Raw genomic sequence first — 19,312 nt, 5'->3', positions numbered from 1 at the left:
CACGGGTGCCGTTGCCGCCTTCGCGTCTCTTTCCTTATGCTGTGCAAAGGTGAGCCTAGGAGTTCGTAATAGTCTTGACTTTCTTGCCCCTCCCCCCCCCGCGTGACGCGCACTCTTTTTCTCACTCTCTCCATGAGACGGCGTTCATGCGAGAGCACCCAGGCGCACCATCATCATTGCCTCCTTCCCGTTTTGTGCTGCTTCGCTACCTCACGCGCCGTGAACGGTAGACGCAGGAGCAGCGCCCCCCCCCTCCCTTTCACACTCACGAGACGCGAAAAGAGAGAGAGAGAGACGACCTTCTCCAACGAAACGGCTTCATCTCGTCGGATTGTACCCGCGCGACGGGTCATCACCCGTAGACGAGAGGGCCTTCTTGTCGCAGATAGAGGCACCACGTGAAGAAATAAGGAGAAGCCAAGCGCTGCTGCGGCCTTTTCCATGATGCTCTCACATGCGATGATAACGGGCCGGCACCTCTACCGCCCAAGCTGCGCGGCGCTAAGGCAATCTGTTTGCACGGTGTCACAGAGCCGCTGCTGCAGTACCCTCGGACAGATCCAGTCTGTGTTTAAAGCGCTGCGTCAGGCGAAGGGTGTCCGAGGCGGTGCTGTGCGGCTTTGTATCACTGAGGACATGCGGGTGGTAGTGGAGCATCAGCCATCGTCGGAGGGTGGTGCGCAGGCACTTGTGAACGAGGTGGCGGCGTGGCAAGGCACTGTTTCCACTACTGTGCAGGAGGCTGTTGGCCACCTCAGTGATTCCAACGAGCTGCGCACCAGCACGTCTCCTCTGCAGTCCTCTCCGACGCCGCCCGTCTCGCGAGATGGCCTCACCATCGTCGATCTTACAAGAGTGAATTCTGACGAAACCCGCCGCGTCATGAAATTTCTGGAGCAGAGATACCCGCAGCTGCGGCTACGGGTGCGCCACACCAGCGGGCAGGACCTACAGGGAACGCAACTGCACACCGCCAGCGTTGAGCTCGTGCCACGCGGCACGGGAGTGCAGGCGGCGTCCCTCGCTGCCGAGCAGCAGCGCCTGACCGAATTGTTCAAGGGCGAGGCTGTCGGCGAAGGCTACCATGGATGCGTGCGCCGCGCTCTCCGAGACGCCTTCTCTGCTGCTGGTCTTCCGTATCCATCAAGCTCTGTGGTAAGCACAACTGCCCTGTCGGTGCTCTCTCTCTACACAAAGGTCTGGTCGTCTGAGGGCTTTTCGCTGTTCTTGGTGCCGCACGTCACCCCCGGCAACGTGGAGTGCAGCCTGCGCCATGGTGCTACAGGGAAATCACTGACGTCAACCACAGTAGCCCTCACCAGCGACGGACTGCGCGCGTTGCTGAAGTTCTGCGACGACACGACGTCGGAGTACTATCCTGACTGTCACGCTTCTATTCAGCAGCGCCTCCTCAGTGCGCCACTCCACCTTGTGTTACCACGGAGCCATTTGCGCGTGAAGCACCTTCTGCGCAAGCTTCTCTTGTACTACTACGGCATCGGCGAAGAGAAGGTTGTCTTTCGGGCAGAGATGGTGGGTGGCTCGATGCACAAGGTTCAGGTGCAGGCGTGTCTTGATTTACCGACCGTCACCGACCTGGCTGGTGACGCCCTCCGCTTCTTTGTCCTTGGCAAGGCAACGGGCCGTTCCAAAAGCTCCACGGTCGAGCTTGCCACGGTGCAGGCGCTGCAGACGGTGTTTCCTGACGTGTTTGAGCGCGAGATCGCCTACCATCCAGAGGTGCGCGCCATCCTGGGGAACAGCAAAGCCACCGCCTCTGAAGACGCCGCTCCGCACCCCGGACAGGGACTAGAGCACCAACTGCGTTGGGCACTGCAACGGCAGAAGGCGACCTTCGTACTAGAGACGCTAATGCTGAAATCCAACTCGCTTCATCCAGAGTGGGGCGTCGCGACGGGGGCCACGCCTGTGTGGCTGTCTCAGCTGTACATTGTCAGAGGCCACGCCGACGCCAAGGCGGCTGATCGGTCGGACGCCGGCGTTGCGGCCAGCCGTGAGCTATGTTGTTGCGCGTTCGACGGCCGGAAAGCGCGCAGCGAGCAAAAGGCGATGGCGGCTGCGCTGGCGCAGCGATTCCCTGATCTTTGCCATCGAAGCGTGGCGCAGGCGCGGGAGAAAATGCTCATCGACGCCGGCGGCGCTCCAGCACCGTGTGCGGGGGTGAAGGCGTTGCAGGACGCCAACGTCAAGACACTGACGGCGGCCCTCTTGTCCGATCCATTTATCAGGTTCCTGGACCCGCACAAGTCAACCCAGCCGCAGCCGCTTCCTCCGGTGCAGACGGCCGACTCCGCCTTGGAGCGCTACTGGCGTGCGACCAAAGCGCATACTTCGTTTCTCGGGAGCATTCGTGTGGTGCGTGAAGCGGACCGCGCCGTGTACGTTGCGCGGTGCACACGGGCGGCCGCTGTGCATGATTCGCCGGAGCGAGTGATTGCCGAGGCCGCCGGGTCCACCGAGATTGGTGCGCTGTTTGCTCTGGTGAGAGGCATGCAGGAGCTCCCGGAGGTTGTCTGCCGAGACCCTTCTAGCACGGTCGCTAGCGAATTCTGCTTGACGGCCGAGCTGCCATCGACGCTACCAGATTCGTCACCGTTGCAGACGTGCGCAGAAGCCATCGCGCGCCTCTACGGACTGCAGTGCACCGTGTGTGTTCGCCAGGACGGCGCCACGTGTGCGGCGGAGTTGTGGGGCGCGACGCCGCCGAAGAGCACCGTGTTGCAGCCGCATTCGCGGTTCTCGACGAATCCCTTTTCAGCTGATCGGGCCTTTCATCTTGGCCGAGGGTACGCCAGCACGCCACGCCTGGCTGTGGTGCGCGCTGCGCAGCAGGTGTTCGAGATGCACATACGAGTCCACCATCGTGCTTTCGGTGATGAGGTGGTGATGAGGGGGCAGGTGAGGCTTCAGCCGGGTGCACACGGGTCCCTCACTCGTCTGCGCGACGCGGTGGTAGCAGAGATCATGTCCACGAGTGACCGCACGGTCAGTGACAACTGGCTCCTCTTCAGTTTCGAGCACGATCAGCTAAGCGACTTGTCGTTTCACGTAACATCACACGAGCGCTCTGTCATACTGGAGCATGTTGTCGGCAAGAACCTGCTCAGCTGCGCACGCGAACTGGCCATCCGCATCAGTCACGAAACGAGCGACGCCTTCCTCTCCCCAGCGCACCTGTGTGACGTAGTGGCGCCAACGGCGGAGCAGCTGCTGGGAAAGTTGTGTCTTCAAGCCTACGGTCTTCGCCTGCGGGTGGACACGTGCCAGAGAGGCCAGATGTGGCACTGCCGGCTGAGTGTGCCCATGTCAGACGAGGTCGCGTACTGCATCGCGCAGGCTTCCGGTCTTCGCAAGAGGGATACCGTGGAAGCCGCCGCGGTGGCTGCACTGCGGGAGTACTTTGTCGAGGAGTTGCCCCATATTCACAGCTACGCGACGCTTCCCGCGGTTGCTGCGCTGCAAAGTCCCGACGGCCTCTCTAGCGAGGCGGCGGCGAAGTCGGGCTGCGAGGCGTACGCATTCCGTGTGCAGGAAGGAGCTTCTTCACCCGAGCCAGAGTATCAATCCTAAAGGCGCGAGGGTGCAGATAGGGCAATGACGTCCTACATCGGCTCTGTGGACCCGTGCCGAGGTCCCTGCGGATCCGAGGCCGGAAAAGGGCGCATACCGTGCTGCTGTCAGATGAGCACATTCGGCTTCCATGTGGGTCTGTGGTTTCAGGGGTCGCTGCGGGCAGTGCTGCTGCTCGAGTGGCGGCGGCGTGTGCGTTCTTCACAGTTGTGGTTTTCTGTGTTTTTTTTTTTTTCGCCCCCCCCCTCTTTTTTCCATCCGTGTGTCTCGCTCGCCATCCCTTCGCATTTTTCAGGGCGCGTGAGGTGTGTGATCACCGAGGTGATTTCTCTCTGTTCGAGTGCGAGTGCTGCCCACATCTGATGTGCGGTGCTCGTGTTTGCTTCGCTTTGCGTACGTATGCGGGCGAAACGCAGCGGACACGGCTGGCTGGACTGGCCTGTGTGCTCACCTGGACTAACGCTGTGGTGGCGAAGGTAAACCGGGTGCGCCGGGCTACGCGTGTGTGCGTGCGCGAGCCTCCTTGAGTGGCGACACGCAATCCTCCCACCCCTCGCTTTACGCTTCCGTGTGTTGATGCGCATACGCCATCTCTGCTACAACCGTGGTTGCGGCTTTGAAGTGGGCCTGTCACCCCTCTGTCCCCCGACCCCTATCACCGCTACTTTCCTTTCATGGTGTTCCTCTCCCCTCGCCGTCTCTACGCCTCTCTCTACTCCGCTGTCATACTGCGCCGTTTCCGCTTCTACTCCTGCTTTGCTCTCTGACCACCTGCACGTCGCTCCCATTCCTGTGCCCCTGCGCGACCTTTTCACTCCGCGATGGCATTACTGCACCTTTCCTACGAGTGTCCTCCATCAGGCCGCGTAGAACGGGCTGGCAACTCCTCTGTCCCCCTCTCTCGCTGCGTTATTTTGTTTTGTCTTCGCACCGTTTTCTCGCCTCCTCCTACCCCCACCCCCGTACACGCTGTTATCGCCATGCTGCGCGCCTCAGCAGGCAGTATTCAGTTCACTTCGGTGTACGAGTGCACTACCCCTAATGCGCCCTATGCCTACCTCATCGAGATCGACGGGGTGCGCATCCTCTTCGACTGCGGATGGAACGATGAGTTCGACACGTCCTTCCTCAGCAAGCTGAAGCCGCACCTGCCAACCGTGCATGCCGTGGTCCTGTCGAGCCCGCACATCACCGCCTGCGGCGCCCTTCCTTTTGTCCTCAGCCACATCTCACCCGGCACGTTCGTGGCGGCGGCCGGTGGCACATCAAAAGTCGGCGTGCACAGTGTCCTGCACTCCTTCCTTTACCAGTACCCGAACTCGCACACGTTCACCCTCGCGGATGGGGAGGCCTTTACGATGACGGTGGATTCCATCTACCACAGCTTCCGTTCTCTCCGCGAGCCATACGGCGGCAAGGTCACCGTGAAAAACGGCGACGTCGAGGTCAACTGCCTCGCCGTCTTTGCTGGCCGCATGCTGGGCGGCTACAGCTGGATAATCAAGTACCAAATCGATGAGCTATTCTACTGCCCCGACTTCTCGGTGAAGCCGTCGTACGCGCTGAAGCCGTTTGACGTGCCGACCACTGCGAACATCGTGCTTGCGAGCAGCTTTCCTTTTCACATGACCGGCTCGAATCGGACGACCAAATACGAGGAGCAACTGAAAAACCTCTTCAAGGAATTCCAGCACACCCTGCGTGGTGGCAGTGACGTTCTCGTGCCTGTGAACGTCGCAGGTCGTGGGCTGGAGGTATTGAACATTATTGTGCACCTCTTGGCGGAGCAGGGCGGCGACAAGTACAAGGTTGTTCTGGTGGCTGCCCAGGCACAGGAGCTGCTCGACAAGGCGGGCACCATGACGGAGGCTCTGCAAGACTACTTGATCCTCGATGATAAGCGCCTCTTTGCCAACGTCCTCACGTGTCGCAGCGCGGAGGAGGTGCTCCCGATCCAGGGCCCGAAGATCTGTGTCGCAGACGGTGCCTCCCTCGACTTTGGGCCCTCCGCAGAGCTGCTCGAGTACTTCGTGAAGGGGAACCGCGACGGCGCCGATCACCTCATCGTCTTGACGGAGCCGCCGTTGCCAGGGACGAACGCGGCCGTTGTCACCGCCGCCGCCGACGGCGAGCGTCTCCACATGCAAATCACGCGCCGCAGTCGGTTAAGTGGGGAGGAGTTAGAGGAGTACTACATTGAGCTCGAGCACGAAATGGAGCAGCGACGGCGCGAGTTGGAGGCGCGGAGCGCCTTCCAGATTGTGCAAGACGACGACGAGGCTGCAACTGTCAAAGGAGAAGAGAACGACGACGACGACGACGACGGCGAGTGTGCGACGGCGGCGACAGGTCACCGCGGCGCAACTGAGAAAGCTGCCGTCTGCGCCGGCGCCAAGGATGCCGTCGCCGCATCCAAGGCGAAGGCGGCGACGACCCTTGGCTTGGTGCTGCCGCCCCCGCTACACTACCATTCGAAGCATCTCAGCTTTCCCGTGCTGGAGACCACGAGCACTCTGAGCGCGGCGGCGCTGAAGCGCGTCGATGTGACGTACGGACTCCCTGTCAGCGAGGAGGAGCAGGTCTTGCTGCAGAAACGCGCGCCTGCACGGCAGCACAGCGATGCAGGGCCAGAGGCGTTGCAGGTAGAAAACGATGCGCAGCGACTCGCTAACATCCCATCGAAGGTGTCGCGGGTTGCCGTGCAGGTGAACCGGCGCTGCCGCGTTGTCCTGTCCGACCTCAGTGGGTATCCTGACGCGCTCACCATGAAGAGCGTCCTCAAGACAAAATGGACGTTTGCAAAGAAGATTGTCGGACTTCGCGGCAGCGCCGAAGACGGACGGGCGTTCCTGCACTTCTGTCGCGCCGACAAGGCGATGAAGTGCGGCTCGAACGTTTTCAGCACCACCTCCTGTGGCGTGCCGCTGGAACTGGCGACGCACGTGTACTCGTATGCGGTGCAGCTGGAGTCGAGTCTGGCGCGTAGCCTGTCGCGCGGCCTCCGCCGTGTTCGCGAGACAAAGTCGAAGAGCACGTGGGAGGTTGGGTGGGTCAACGGTGAACTCTCTGGCGTGCGTGCAGAGGCCGACCTCGAGGAACAAGAGATGCAGCGCCGTCGCTCCGATCGGGCCATCTACTCCCTCGCCTCTGTGACAGCGGACAAGTCGCAGGCGTGCGCGACACAGCGGGAGCAGCGCGGGCTGCAGAGCGGCTCCTTCTTTGTCGGGGACATGGACCTGCGCCGCCTGCGCGAGACGTCACGACAGGAAAGCGGGCTGTACAGCGAGTTTCACAAGAAGGCGCCGCTTCTCGTCTTTGACGAAGGCGTGTGTGTCCGCAAAGGCGCGGACGGCACCGTCACGATCTCTTCCATTGCCACCCCAGCACTGTTTGATCTTCGCCGCACTGTTTACCGGCAGTACTCGCAGGCGCTATAGACGAGGAAGAGGTGGGGTGGGGTTGCAGAGGCAGGCGACATCTGCAAGGATGCGGTCATCTCTTCGGTCAACGGAGTTGTATTGTCGTCGTCGTGCACGTTGATGCATGTGCTTGTGTGGGAAATGTGTGTAATCTGTTTGATTTAATGGATGACCCATGTCCATTGACATCGAGTTAGGGAAGAGGGTGGGGTGATTTCGGTACTCAAGCTGCGTACACGAGCTGAGATCGTGAGTCCTCTGCGCTGTCTTCGTTATCCTGTGTCTGCGCATTGGTGCGTGTGTGCAGATACTGCTAGTGGAGACGGCAGAAGTGTTTTTTTTTTCGCCTTGGTTCTCTTTTCCTTCTTGCGTGCGCACTGCCGCTCTTCCTGCACAATGGCACAACCACAGACTGGCATTCCCCACAATGAAGGATAGAAAGCAATTCCGGCTCCCCCAACCGCACCACGCTCCCTCATCGCAGCTGTGGCAAGTACTTTTCACGCATATTGAGTTCCAGGCGCCTTCGCCACCACGCTTCTTCCCTCTTTTCGTCTCTCGGTTCTTCAGTCGCGGCGCCTGCTTCATGACTGCCGCACCTCAGAGCCGCTGCTGCGTGGCGGAGGTTGCATCATTGCCTCGATTTGCTGTGGGCGAAGTAGCGGGAAGCGAGGAAGAGAAGTAGGACAGGCCTTTGCAGTGGGGAGGCAACCAAACAGCCAGACCAGCGTACGGATGATGGCCAGCACTGCGTGCAAACGCGTTCTGCGCACTTGGATCCCTCTCGTCTTTACCACGGCTCCTCTCGGTCTCTCTGCGCGTCTGTAACGATGTCGGCCACTTCGTGTTTCGCATGCACTGTGTACTGTCGGTGCTCAGCTGCCGTGCGTTCTGGTCTCTCTGCTTGCACATGGCGGCGCCGCACGGTGGACAATCCTAACCAAACTTCGGCTCCACATCTTTTGTGTGTCTTATCGGCGGTCTGTGGGCACCGTTCGCGGCACGCAAATACTTGTGCGCACCCCTGCCTTGCAGCCGAGATGTGGCATGTGCAGACGTGAAGTCGCGTAAGGTGTCTTCTTGAAGCTCCACTATCCCATTTAACGCAACGCGGCATCCTTCATAGAGTCAAAGGGAAGGCGAGGCTCCTCCTTCGACGACACCAGCTGCTCCTTTTATTCCTCCACAGGTGCCGCTGGTGGTGTATTACCGACATAGAAACAGCAGGGACGCGCTGACGCTGCAGTGTTCTCTGCTTCCCTCTCTGTCTCAACCACACGGCCTCCGGCACATGGCGGATGCAGCGGGCACACTTCTCCTGTCGCTTGAGGTGGAGGCGGCAGCTGCCCGCAACGCCGAGTTGAGTCAAACGATTGAAATGCTGCAGGACGAGGTACTGCGACTCCGGCGCGCGAACGCGTCGCTCCTCGCTTGCGATGCACGACATTGTCCGAAAGTTTCTCGGCAACCGGCGGAGAAGCCTAGCGCGACGGCAGGCGAGTGCCGCGACGAGTCGTCTGCGGCTGCAGATGCCCGAGAGGCGTTTGTCATCCTGGACGACTTGCTTTTCGAAATGGCTGATATTCGATCCCGTATTATCCCGGACGAGCGCGTGGACTTGAGGCCACGGGCCTTTGACGCAGAAACCACGGTGGCCGCCCACGCCACGCGGTGCCTCGAGGAAGCACGCAAGTTGAAAGAAGCCCTCGTCGTTAAGCAGCATAGTGTGGCGGTGCAGGTGTCAGAGCTTCGGCGCGCTCTCGGCGAGCAGGCCGAGGCCAACCAGAAGCAAACTGCGGCCGCTGCTTTGCAGTGCACCATGCTGGAGCGCAAGTATGCTGAGATGAAGCGCAGGTACGACGAGGCAGTTTCGAGGCAAGATGAGCTGCTGCTGAACCGTGTCATTCAGTCCCCCACACAACCGTCGCCGCGCAGTTGACTGTCGTGCAGCTGTGGGGCCGTGAACACAGCAGTTTTTCTCGGCCGCCGTTGGCAAGTTGCGGGGCATAAGCGAAAGGAGAGGTGGTGAATATGAAGCTCTTGCACGTGTGGAGTGACTGTTTTCAGTTCCCGCGTGTATCGCTGCTGCGCGGGTGAGCGCCTTTGCGTGCGTGGTTGTCACGGCATAGGCCGCTAATTCACTGTTTGATGTCCAACCGCGAGCAGCACGAGGAGTCCGTGTTGATGAATGCCATTCCTTTCGCGAGTCTTTCGGGGTGGAGTGGGGGGGGTGCCGTCACAAGGTGCGAGGAGGGGCTTTGTGGATCTTGTCCCGGCAACATCGAGGACAGATTCGTGGGGGAGGGGGAGGGGCACTTCACGAGCGACTCTCGCTGCTCCTCCGGCCTGATGGATGCCACTCCTTACGATGCAAGGTGTCTCGAGTGACATCGCCCCTCGGGACGCGTATCGTTTTCTGTGTAGCCCGTTCCCCCCCCCCGGGAGACGCTGGTGGCAATAGCGGATAGGCATCATGGAGGTGTTGATGTCATCACCTCAGCCCTGCAGCATGAAGCACCCTCGCAGCTCCTTGGCTTTTCTGTGCAGCCCCTCCTTCCCTAGTCGTCGTACCCCTCCCCCTGTTTATGCCTCTCACTGTGCGTCATTTCTTTTGACCTTGTTGCTCCATATACTCCCCCCCTCCGAGTTGGTTCACCCTCCCTCGACAGGCCCACTGCCCTCCATGGACAGCACAGACGCTGCGACAACAACGGCGTGGGCGTTTGCCGCCGCACCGGCGGAAGGCGTCCCAGCTCTGGAGTTGCTGGTGAATGAGTACGCATGGCTGAGCGCGCTGCCTTTCGATGATCTTCTGACGCACAGTGGCTCTCATCAGGGGCGGCTGACGGGCGCACGGGAGCTGATGAGCTCCCTCCTGTCGGTGTCGATGCCGTGCCCTTCGCCTGCGCAGGTGTCGCTGTACGTGGTCCTGGCGTCACGCGTGTACGTGGCACTGTTCTTGGATACGGTGGAGCGCAAGCGCCGACTTCTACGCTCGGAGAAGTTGGATACGTTTGCTTGCGTAGACGAGGGCTGTTTTCTTGCACGCGTGCACGCGACAATGCAAGCATGGACGCGTGATCTCGTCCCTATTCTCGTGCGCTCGGTTCTGCCGTGCCTGCACCTCCGCGACGCGGAGCCTACCACAGTCAGAGCTTCGAACCCGCTTGATCGTTCACCGAGTGCGTCGGGCCTGGCATCAGACGACGACACTGAGAGCAAGCCCTCAGAGCAGCGGAGGGATCTGCTCGAGGCACTTCATGTGTACCGTGTGCGCGAGGAGCTGGTGCGTCTTGTCGTCGCGCTCCGTCGCACTACAGGCGACGAAGATGATTCAGCCGCCGCGCTGTTGCTGGCAGCGTACGCTACACTCTGCAGCACAGAAGTCTGTCCCTCCGTGGCTTTGCCCCGACCACCTCTTCGAGGGTCGACGACCGCGACCCTGCAACAGTGGCGCGCACGCGTTTTGCAAGAGATGAGTCCGACTACTCCAAGAAACGTGGCAGCTGGGCGTGGAGCCGCATCTGAGACGGAGGTGGACGGCGACCTCGGCACCAGTTTCACCCGATGTCTCGCGCGCCTCCGCGGGGTTGCGGGCGAGGTGCACTGCTACCCCTCCGGCGACTCTCTTTCGTTTGCACTAGCAGCTTTGCAGGCTTCCGGGCTCTCCGGTGGCCATGGCGGCAAATTGCACCTCGCTGACGTCGAGAGGGGCACTGAACCGCCGGACAGCACCGCAGCCAGCCTCGCCGCGGAGCACGATCGAGAAGTAGAGGCGTGCACGTTGGTGGCACTGGATGCGGTGGATGCCCATTCAGGGGAGGCGTCGGCGGGGTCTCCAGAGGAGTACTTCTCTTTGCCGCTGTGTCGGCAGGGAGCGCTGCTGCTTCTCGCTGACGTGCTTCGGCACCAGCTCACGGCGGCGGAGCATCCATCATTCGCCTACTCGGTGTCCGCTTCGTCGCTGCTTCTCGGTGTCGCCGATGCGTACATTGTAGCTCTGCGTTGCGCGCGCAGTGCAGCCGTGCTCCTGCGGCATTTGCTTTTTTTGCACGATCTTCTGTCCGCTGTGCCCAAGTACACGCTCTGTTCTGCCGAAGAGGCGCAGCATCGCGAGCTACGGGACTGTGGGCAACGGGTGCTCGACTCGTGCCACACGAGGCGCTACGAGTCGTTCTTTGATATAGCAAGGGAGCTGCTGACGATCTCTGCTCTGTGCCCCGTCGATGAACACCGACGAATGGCGCGCACGGTGGCACTGGAGCTTCTGGAGCGACTCGAGGAGCGGACGCGGGTCCGCATGCACGGCTCACTTATGGCGCTTTGCCCCTACCCGTCCATCGCCCGCTTCTTTCTTGAAGAGCTGCTGCACGAGTGGCGCGCGGCGAAAAGCGAGAGCGATCATCTCGCCGAGCGGCAGGCATCACCGGTGCACTCGTTGATGCCTTTGGCGATTCGGGAATGCGTGCAAGCTTTCCTCACGCAGGTGTCGATGGGCACGAGCGGCTTCGTGGACCCGCTCGTTGTCGCGTTGAACTTTGTGCGCGTGGAGGTGTGTCAGCAGGCATGGATTCGCTCATTGTGCACGCCGGCTGCGATGTCAGCGGCTGGCGATCGCGATGCCTCTGTGCGCTGCGCATGGTGCCAGCTGCTGCGTGCCCTACGCGAGCAACTTCTTCCTCGATGCCACACACTCATGGCGAACGCTGCGACCGTATCCGAAGAGCATCCGACGAAATCCTTTGCCGTGGAGGTGTCTCTCACGCCGCTCGACGTGTTCTCGCTCAGCTGCGCCGTCGAGGGTCTCGAGGAGGTGCTGGCGTAGCGGCACGTGCCCGGGTGCTGTCGCATTCGTGTGTGTGTGTGGGGGGGGGTGCGAGTCGCGCCCAAGGTTCACGCTGACTTCCCACATGGATTCGTTGGTTGATGCGAAGAGGTGAGAGTGATGCGGAAGCGACTGATGTGTCCCGAAACGCAACCATGACGCTGCCGCATACTGCTCGCATTCCACGAAAAGAAATACGACGCAAAGGAGATGTCGTATTCTTATGCTTTGCGCGCAACCTGCATCCGCCTCCCTTTCCCTGTCGCGGTTCGGTGTGGACGCCTTTTCTGGGCAGAGGTATGATGATGATGTGCCATCAACTCCTGCATTTGGCGCCGTCGTGGTAGTAATGCTGTTACTCCAACGGCGTGGCTCGTTAGTGACTCCGTCATGGCGTTCTCCGAGAAGCTGGGACCCTCGTGTGCCAGAGTGCGCGCGTCTTTTTTCCCGTCCATGTCCGCCCCACCCCGGAGCCTTCTCATCTTGCGTGCCTGTTGATTGCCGCTTGCAAACAACGCACTTCCCCTCTTCCTCCCTCCCATGTCGCATCGCAACCAACACTTCCCTACGTTGGGGGTACACATGTTCACCCGTGCCACCGCAGGGTCCATCCACGTTCCCTCTAGGCAAAGCCTGTGGCGTAGCAACAGCGCCACCACAGTTGTCGCTGGCGCCGATCTTTGTTGTCCATTTTCTTCTTGTGCTCAACCTCTATCACGCCTCAGCTCATTTTAGAAGACGCGCCGGATCGACACGGCGTAGACAATGCTGCGATCCGAAGTGCTCGACGCCGAGGTGGCGAAGAGTGTGGAGGCCTATTCGACCGCGGTGACACCGTTTGCGGAGCGGCGAAGTGGTCTGTACTTGACCAAGTTCGAAGTTGCCCGCATCATCGGCGAGCGCGCCAAGCAGATCGCCAGCGGCGCCGCCATGTCGCTTCCCGGTACCGCTTCTGGTCTGGATTCTGTTGAGACGGCGGAGCGCTGCACCAACCCGCGTTCTCTTGCAGTAGACCCGGTCATGATGGCCAAGTACGACCTCTTGCAGCGGAAGATTCGAATGCTGGTGCGTCGCGTATGGCCAGATGGCGCCGTCGAAACGATTCCTGTGAATGAGCTCATGGTGGACGTGACTATGCTCGATCTGCAGTATTAGCCGACAGCAACCTGCTTCCATGAATGCTTTGTGTGTGCGTGCGTTGCGCAGAAGTGTTGTCTGCTGCCGTCTATTGTGGTGTGATGGCGGTTGCGTGTCTGTGTTTGGGGGGAGGGTAGCGGCGAAAGACAGAGAGGAGAATGGCCAAAGAGGCGCACAGGCTGTCGTGTCATGCAGCCTGCAATCAACCTACTCCTATCTCGCTCTCTGCAGGATCCATGCGATTTGGTGCCGTCTACCCGCTCTCCTCCACCCCTGGCTCTCCGTTGGTGCTGGTGCGTAAAGTTAATTGCCGGCTAAGGCACCGTACTCTCTCCTCTCCTTGCTTGCGTTCTCTTTTTTTTTTTCGCAAATCCCGGTCCACCCCTCCACACGAAGGAAAGAGAAGGTAGACGACTTGCCTACCCTGATGAAACTTCGCGCGATGCTACGGAGTTTACTGAAGTCTCCACGTGGGCCACAGGGGTGGCTGTGCTGTCGTGCTCTCGCATGATACGCGACCGCCCACTCATGAGCGAGAGCAAAGAGCCGGAGGGGCACTCGCTGTCGTGGCGCGTGATGAGAAGAAGAGGTGCGCGAGCCGGCTACCACCACCTCCCTCGGCGTCTCTCTTCGCACACATAGTGCCGTGCGAAGGGTCTACTACCTTCATCTGCACTCCCCATTCTTCGTTTGGTGTGTTTGATTGTTCGCCCTACATGGTGATGCGGCGCGTTCGTTGATGATGACATCCTTCGTTGCTCTTGCGTGGCTCGCGTTCTTTTGCGTGCGTGTGGCCATGCGTGTGCCGCTCGATTTTCTTACCGAGCTGTGTCTTTCATTTTGTTTTGCTCCTGCTTTCTGCGTGCGTGAAGAGAGCCACCGTCAGCCGACACCGCCTATGCGGGTCGCTACGCATACCGACACACTGCGCCTGCTCTAGTGCCTTTCCTTGTGTTGCGCATAGTTACCCTCGCTTCCGTCCTTGCTTTTGGGTGACGAATGCGCCGATTTTTCGCGTCGCGTGTGTGTGTCTCGGCGGTGCTGGCACGATGGATGCACACGCGCGATGACGTGCGCAACATCGCGGTCATCGCCCACGTGGATCACGGCAAGACGACCCTTGTGGACAGCATGCTAAGTCAGTCCGGCACCGTGGCGAATGCGCACAATCGCGTGATGGACAGCAAGGATCAGGAGAGGGAGCGCGGCATCACTATCCTGGCCAAGAACACAGCCATTATCCTGGACAACGGAAAGCGCCGCATCAACATTGTGGACACACCTGGTCACCTGGACTTCTCCGGCGAGGTGGAGCGTGCGCTGCAGATGGTCGAGGGCATTATCCTCTTGGTGGATGCTAAGGAGGGCGTACGTCCTGGCACGCGGTACGTCCTGCGCAAGGCCCTCTCCCTCCACCTGCGACCCATTGTGTGTCTCAACAAGATCGACAAGGACGACCTCAGCATCGCCAAGACGGAACAGGCCGTCGAGGACTTGTTCCTGGAGGTAGCAGAAGATGAGAACCAGCTCGATATGAAGTTCTTGTACGGCTCTGGGCGCAGCGGGTACATGAACGAGGAGCCCAAGAAGGAGGGCACACTGACGCCGCTCTTCGACACCATCTTCAGCACGGTGCCTGCCCCCAAGACGGACGACGATCAAGCTCTGCAGATGCTGGTCGCGCAGGTGGACGAAGACGAGAAGAGCAACACGAAGCTTGCGATTGGCCGCATCTACAACGGCACCGTGCAGACCGGCGACATCGTCACGGTGGCGCTTGAGGACAAGCAAACGGACGCCTTGGTCAAGTCGATTCACCTCTACTGCGGTGTGCAGAAGATGCCGGTGACGAGCGCCAGCTACGGTGACATCTGCATCCTCGAGCTACAGGAGCCGATCGGGGTTAAGGTGCCGCTAAAGATTGGTGGCACGATCGGCAAGCAAGGCGCGGTGAAATTGTTCCCGTACAAGAAGCCTGACGATCCAACGTACAGCCTTGTCCTGCAAGAAAGCGAGGCTAGCTGGAAAGGCAAGGAGGCGGCGGAGTCTATGGGAAATATCACCGCCATCCAGCGCCGGCTCGACCGGGAGGCAATGGTGAACACGGCTCTGCAGGTCAAGAGTCTTAACGCCAAGCAGATCACCATGTACGGCCGCGGCCCGCTGCATCTGTCCGTCATCATCGAAGACATGCGGCGCGAAGGGTACGAGTTCGAGATCCAGGCACCGCGGGTGCTCACGCGCGTGATCGACGGCGTGGAGTGTGAGCCGTTCGAGCGGATGCTGCTGGAGTTCAAAGACAACCTGGTGTCTGCCGTCGTTTCCTTTTTGAGCTCCAAGATGGGCGAAATCGGCGAGATCGAACCGCTCTCGAACGGGCGCGTCCTCATGGAGTGCGTGATGCCGGTGCGCCTCATGTCAAATGTGCCGCTGAAGTTCCACACCCTCACTGGGGGTGATGGTGTAATGAACCACCACTTCGACTCGTACCGGCCCATGGCCGCCATCGAAACGGAGCGGGACACGGGTGCTCTTATATCCGTAGACAGCGGTGAGGTGACGGACTGGTCGCTCTCCGGCTTTAGCACGCAGGGACGCTTCTTTGTCCTCCCTGGCGACCAGGTGCATTATGGCCAGATCGTCGGTGAGAACCAGAAGACGGCGCTGCAGAACCTGGGCGTGAACGTGTGCAAGCGCAACGAGCAGCTTGGCGGGATGCGGGCTAACGCCAACGACAAGGCAAGCAGCAAAAGGGGCGCATACAGCGCGGTACGCTACAACTTCGAGGACTGCGTCGCGTGGGTCACGGATGATGAGCTCGTGACCGTGACGCCCAAGTCGATTCGCATGCGCAAGCCGGGCTTCAACGGCAAGACTACCATGCGCTCCCTGAAGAAGAAGTGAAGGTGCACGAATGCACGCGCACATGCACTGATGCGTGCTGAGTGAGTTCTTCTCTGTACTCCTCAGTGAGCGTGCGTGCGAGTACCTCTGCCGAGTGTGAGAAAGTGGTCGGGTAAAAGCTGGAAAAGGCGGAGAGTGGAAAGCATGGCAGGATGGCGACAGGAGGCCGAACCTTGTGCATACGGCGCTTTCTCTGCACCGTTCTTTTTAGAGTGCACACAACAAAAAACACTCGTAGCCGCGCCCTGCTGCGCAGTGCCATTGCATGGTGATTCCTGTCTGGCGCCATGCTTGTGACGCGGATTCCACATAAGCGAGCAATAACTAACCGAACAAAAAAAAAATGAATGACGTTTTGTTTGTCGTGGGAGGTTTGGCGTTGCCGTGTTGCCGTTGGCGATTTGATTTGTGTGCGTGCGTGTGTGTGTTGTGCTCACAGTCTTTTCCTTATCTCGCTCACATTGCGTGCCGTGTGCGCTTTTGTTGTTCTCCTTTGTTTGTGTGCAGTGGTGCATGGGCATGGAGCACCCCTCACTCTCTCGCTACTGTTCTATTCGCACTGGCGTGGGCCGTTGTGCGCTCACACGCGCAGAGAGGCGGAGAGAGGGTCAAGCGTCCATCAAGCCCTGTCTTTGAACGATGCATCTCGCTCACTTACATCGAGCCACACTTCCATGAAGATGTGCGCAGTCACGCGCTCCCTCCCCACCACCAAAACAAATGTGAGCCGTGCGAAGCCTTTCGCTTTTTTTTTCATGTGTATATGTGCGTGGTAGTGGTGGTGGGGTGCGGGATCGCAGTGCGGCCTGCCGAGGGATAGGAAGGCAAGTACTGTGGTCTGAAGAGGGCGAGTGTGCGTGTGTTTCGGCTCGCCGTCGCGAAGATGTGACTTCCACGTCGGCTGCGACGAACATGCCCTGTGCGTACGATCGTGTGCGCAGGTGTGTCGTCACCACCCATCGCGTCCTCGCAGTCCGCGCATTGCTGCACCGGTGCTGCTGATGCCCCTCTTCCCTCACGCTAGCCATACGGATTGCCATGGCACCTCTTTGTGTTTGTCTTTTCGCTCTTCCACCCGCCCGACATTACGCATGTGCACTGGCGCCCACACATCCGCATCCGCTTTTCCGCACCTCACTTCTTGCTCTCCACAATGGTGCATCACAGCAAGAAAGCTCCACCTGCGATACACCCGGCACCCTCCCCTTACCTATTTTGCTTTTCTCACTCGTGCGACCCACCACAACCGCACACTCTTTACGTAGGCCTACGCAAACCTATTCCTCGAGGAACTCGCCCCCCCCCCACTGTGTCTCTAAAAGCTTGCACACGTACGACTTCGGTCGCCAAGCGTTCGTAGAAGCCTTCCCGCTCCTCCCACGATCATCCGCACAATGTTCCGCACGATCCCGAACTACCTCAAGGTTGCGGTGTGCGTAAAGCGCGTCGTGGACTACACTGTCAAGGTACGCGTGAAGGACAACAAGGTGCAGACGGCCAACTCAAAAATGAGCGTGAACCCCTTCGACGAAATCGCGATTGAGGAGGCGATTCAGCTCAAGGAGAAGAAAATTGCAGATGAGGTGGTGGCCATCACGATTGGTGGCAAGAAGGCGGAGGAAGTGCTGCGCACAGCCATGGCCCTTGGGTGTGATAAGGCCGTGCACGTTGTCATCCCGGACACCGCAGTGGACTCCGTGGAACCGCTGGCGGTGGCTCAGATACTTCAAAAGCTGCACGAGGAGATCATGCCGGATATTTGGGTGCTGGGCAAACAGGCCGTTGACGGTGACTTCGGGTGTACCCCGCAGTTGCTTGCCGGGCTGTTAGATGTCCCGCAGGGCACCTTTGCTTCCAAGGTGGAGGTGAAGGATAAGAAGGTTACTGTGACGCGTGAGGTAGACGCCGGCCGGCAGGTCGTAGAGCTCTCGATGCCGTGCGTTCTGGCGGCAGATCTACGCCTCAATACACCTCGCTTCCCGAAGCTGCCAAACATCATGAAGGCGCGAAAGAAGCCGATCGACACGAAGGATGTGAAGGCACTTGGCGTGGACATCACACCTCGCCTCTCAACGGAGACTGTGACCGAACCCGCCGCCCGCAAGGCCGGCGTTAAGGTGAAGACGGTGGACGAGTTCTACGACAAGCTGCACGCGGCAAAGGTACTCTAGTTCCATGTTATGCGCGTCGCCTGTGAAGTGTGGATCGGAAAGCACCTTGTGCTACCGGATCGACCATGTGGACTGAAGAAGGAGAAGCCCTGATGAGAGTGGTGGTGCAGTGCCTCTTTCACACGCCTAGTGACGGTGATGCACACACGGAGCACGGCAAACGTTTTCTCGTCTTCGGTTTACTGATTCGAGGAGACAAGCGGGCACTTGGCAGCTGGCAGAGAGGAGGGTCACCGAGCATAGGGCTGCACAGAACGACACACAAACATTCGTCCAAACTAGCAAGGGGTGCAAGAGGAGGCACCGTTAGTCAAGACTCGGATTCAGCTCTGCGGCGTCCTCGACACACCTCGTCCAATTTGTTGCTGGAGCTCCGCTGCTCTTTTCTTCTTGCTCTCCCTCTCTTACGATGTTCCGAAAGCGCCCTTATCTCGCGATTCTGCGCATAAACACGCCTGTAGTCGTTTTTGTGAACCGCTACAGGACATGAGGGCACCTCACTGCTATCACCACATGTCTTCTCTGACTTTTCCCGACAGAGTCGCCCGAGGCGCGTGTGTAGGATAGCGCTGGCTGTAAGTCGCGGAGCGGAGGTGACATGGAGGGTAGGGAGGAGAGGCGAGGAGTTGATATGTGCGTGATATCGGAGGGAGGCGTACGCATGAATGCATGAATAGCTGTCTCCTCTGGCTCTCTGGCCTCTCCCGCTTTCCTCGGGTTTCCGCCTCTCTTCCCGATATCCTTCTCTCGTGTGTGCGCGCGTGTTTCCGTTGTGCACTGAGAGACGTTGTCTAGCCCGTTTTCTCTCCGCCGCCCCCGCGGCTGTCGTTTCGCTCACTTTTGTTTCGCCTTCGTTACCACCCCGCCGTAGGGGTAACGAGTTGTACGTTTTTGCCTCCTTCCCCCACCATGTCCATCATGGGTTCGTACTCTTCATCTCCGCGGGGAGGTCTGGGCTGGTGCTGCGCCAGCAAGACTTGCAGCCGTGACCCCGCGTGCACCAGCTCCCTACGGATCGTGCCATCGATTCGACACGCGCACGCATCCGCCTCCTGCTGTGCTTCCCTTTAGGACGACAAGCTGTGAGCGGCTTGCACGCCGGCACATGCCCTATCCACGAGCTGCCTTCCGCCTGACACATGGTCTCCTGTGAGAGGCGCGTGCACACGGGAGAGCGTGGGGTGCCCCATGCCGTCACACCGACTCCTTATGTCGCTCCATCTGTCGCCGGCGCATGCGGGCAAGCGATCCTGGCAACGGCCCCC

At 59.8% G+C, this 19,312-nt stretch overlaps 7 protein-coding genes across 7 annotated transcripts; all 7 read left to right on the top strand.

Moving 5' to 3' along the window:
* Positions 1 to 441: 441 nt before the first annotated feature.
* Positions 442 to 3,591, top strand: LDBPK_250180 (hypothetical protein, conserved; the record flags this gene model as incomplete). Its single annotated transcript, XM_003861301.1, has 1 exon — positions 442 to 3,591. One exon carries the CDS (start codon positions 442 to 444, stop codon positions 3,589 to 3,591), a length of 3,150 nt encoding a protein of 1,049 aa, XP_003861349.1.
* Positions 3,592 to 4,571: 980 nt separating this feature from the next.
* LDBPK_250170 (cleavage and polyadenylation specificity factor, putative) lies at positions 4,572 to 7,028 on the top strand (the record flags this gene model as incomplete). Its single annotated transcript, XM_003861300.1, has 1 exon — positions 4,572 to 7,028. The coding sequence occupies one exon, from the start codon at positions 4,572 to 4,574 to the stop codon at positions 7,026 to 7,028; it is 2,457 nt and encodes an 818-aa protein (XP_003861348.1).
* A 1,273-nt stretch (positions 7,029 to 8,301) lies between these two features.
* LDBPK_250160 (hypothetical protein, conserved) lies at positions 8,302 to 8,949 on the top strand (the record flags this gene model as incomplete). The annotated part of the gene is made up of 1 exon (XM_003861299.1): positions 8,302 to 8,949. One exon carries the CDS (start codon positions 8,302 to 8,304, stop codon positions 8,947 to 8,949), a length of 648 nt encoding a protein of 215 aa, XP_003861347.1.
* Positions 8,950 to 9,693: 744 nt separating this feature from the next.
* On the top strand, positions 9,694 to 11,835 carry LDBPK_250150 (hypothetical protein, conserved; the record flags this gene model as incomplete). The annotated part of the gene is made up of 1 exon (XM_003861298.1): positions 9,694 to 11,835. The coding sequence occupies one exon, from the start codon at positions 9,694 to 9,696 to the stop codon at positions 11,833 to 11,835; it is 2,142 nt and encodes a 713-aa protein (XP_003861346.1).
* A 765-nt stretch (positions 11,836 to 12,600) lies between these two features.
* LDBPK_250140 (hypothetical protein, conserved) lies at positions 12,601 to 12,990 on the top strand (the record flags this gene model as incomplete). Its single annotated transcript, XM_003861297.1, has 1 exon — positions 12,601 to 12,990. The coding sequence occupies one exon, from the start codon at positions 12,601 to 12,603 to the stop codon at positions 12,988 to 12,990; it is 390 nt and encodes a 129-aa protein (XP_003861345.1).
* Positions 12,991 to 13,971: 981 nt separating this feature from the next.
* LDBPK_250130 (elongation factor, putative) lies at positions 13,972 to 15,876 on the top strand (the record flags this gene model as incomplete). Its single annotated transcript, XM_003861296.1, has 1 exon — positions 13,972 to 15,876. The coding sequence occupies one exon, from the start codon at positions 13,972 to 13,974 to the stop codon at positions 15,874 to 15,876; it is 1,905 nt and encodes a 634-aa protein (XP_003861344.1).
* A 1,394-nt stretch (positions 15,877 to 17,270) lies between these two features.
* Positions 17,271 to 18,047, top strand: LDBPK_250120 (electron transfer flavoprotein, putative; the record flags this gene model as incomplete). Its single annotated transcript, XM_003861295.1, has 1 exon — positions 17,271 to 18,047. One exon carries the CDS (start codon positions 17,271 to 17,273, stop codon positions 18,045 to 18,047), a length of 777 nt encoding a protein of 258 aa, XP_003861343.1.
* Between the last annotated feature and the right edge of the window lie 1,265 nt (positions 18,048 to 19,312).

This window comes from Leishmania donovani, chromosome 25 (genome assembly GCF_000227135.1).
Source record: "Leishmania donovani BPK282A1 complete genome, chromosome 25".
Classification (NCBI taxonomy): Eukaryota; Euglenozoa; class Kinetoplastea; order Trypanosomatida; family Trypanosomatidae; genus Leishmania; species Leishmania donovani.
This window is presented reverse-complemented; position numbering and strand designations above follow the sequence as displayed.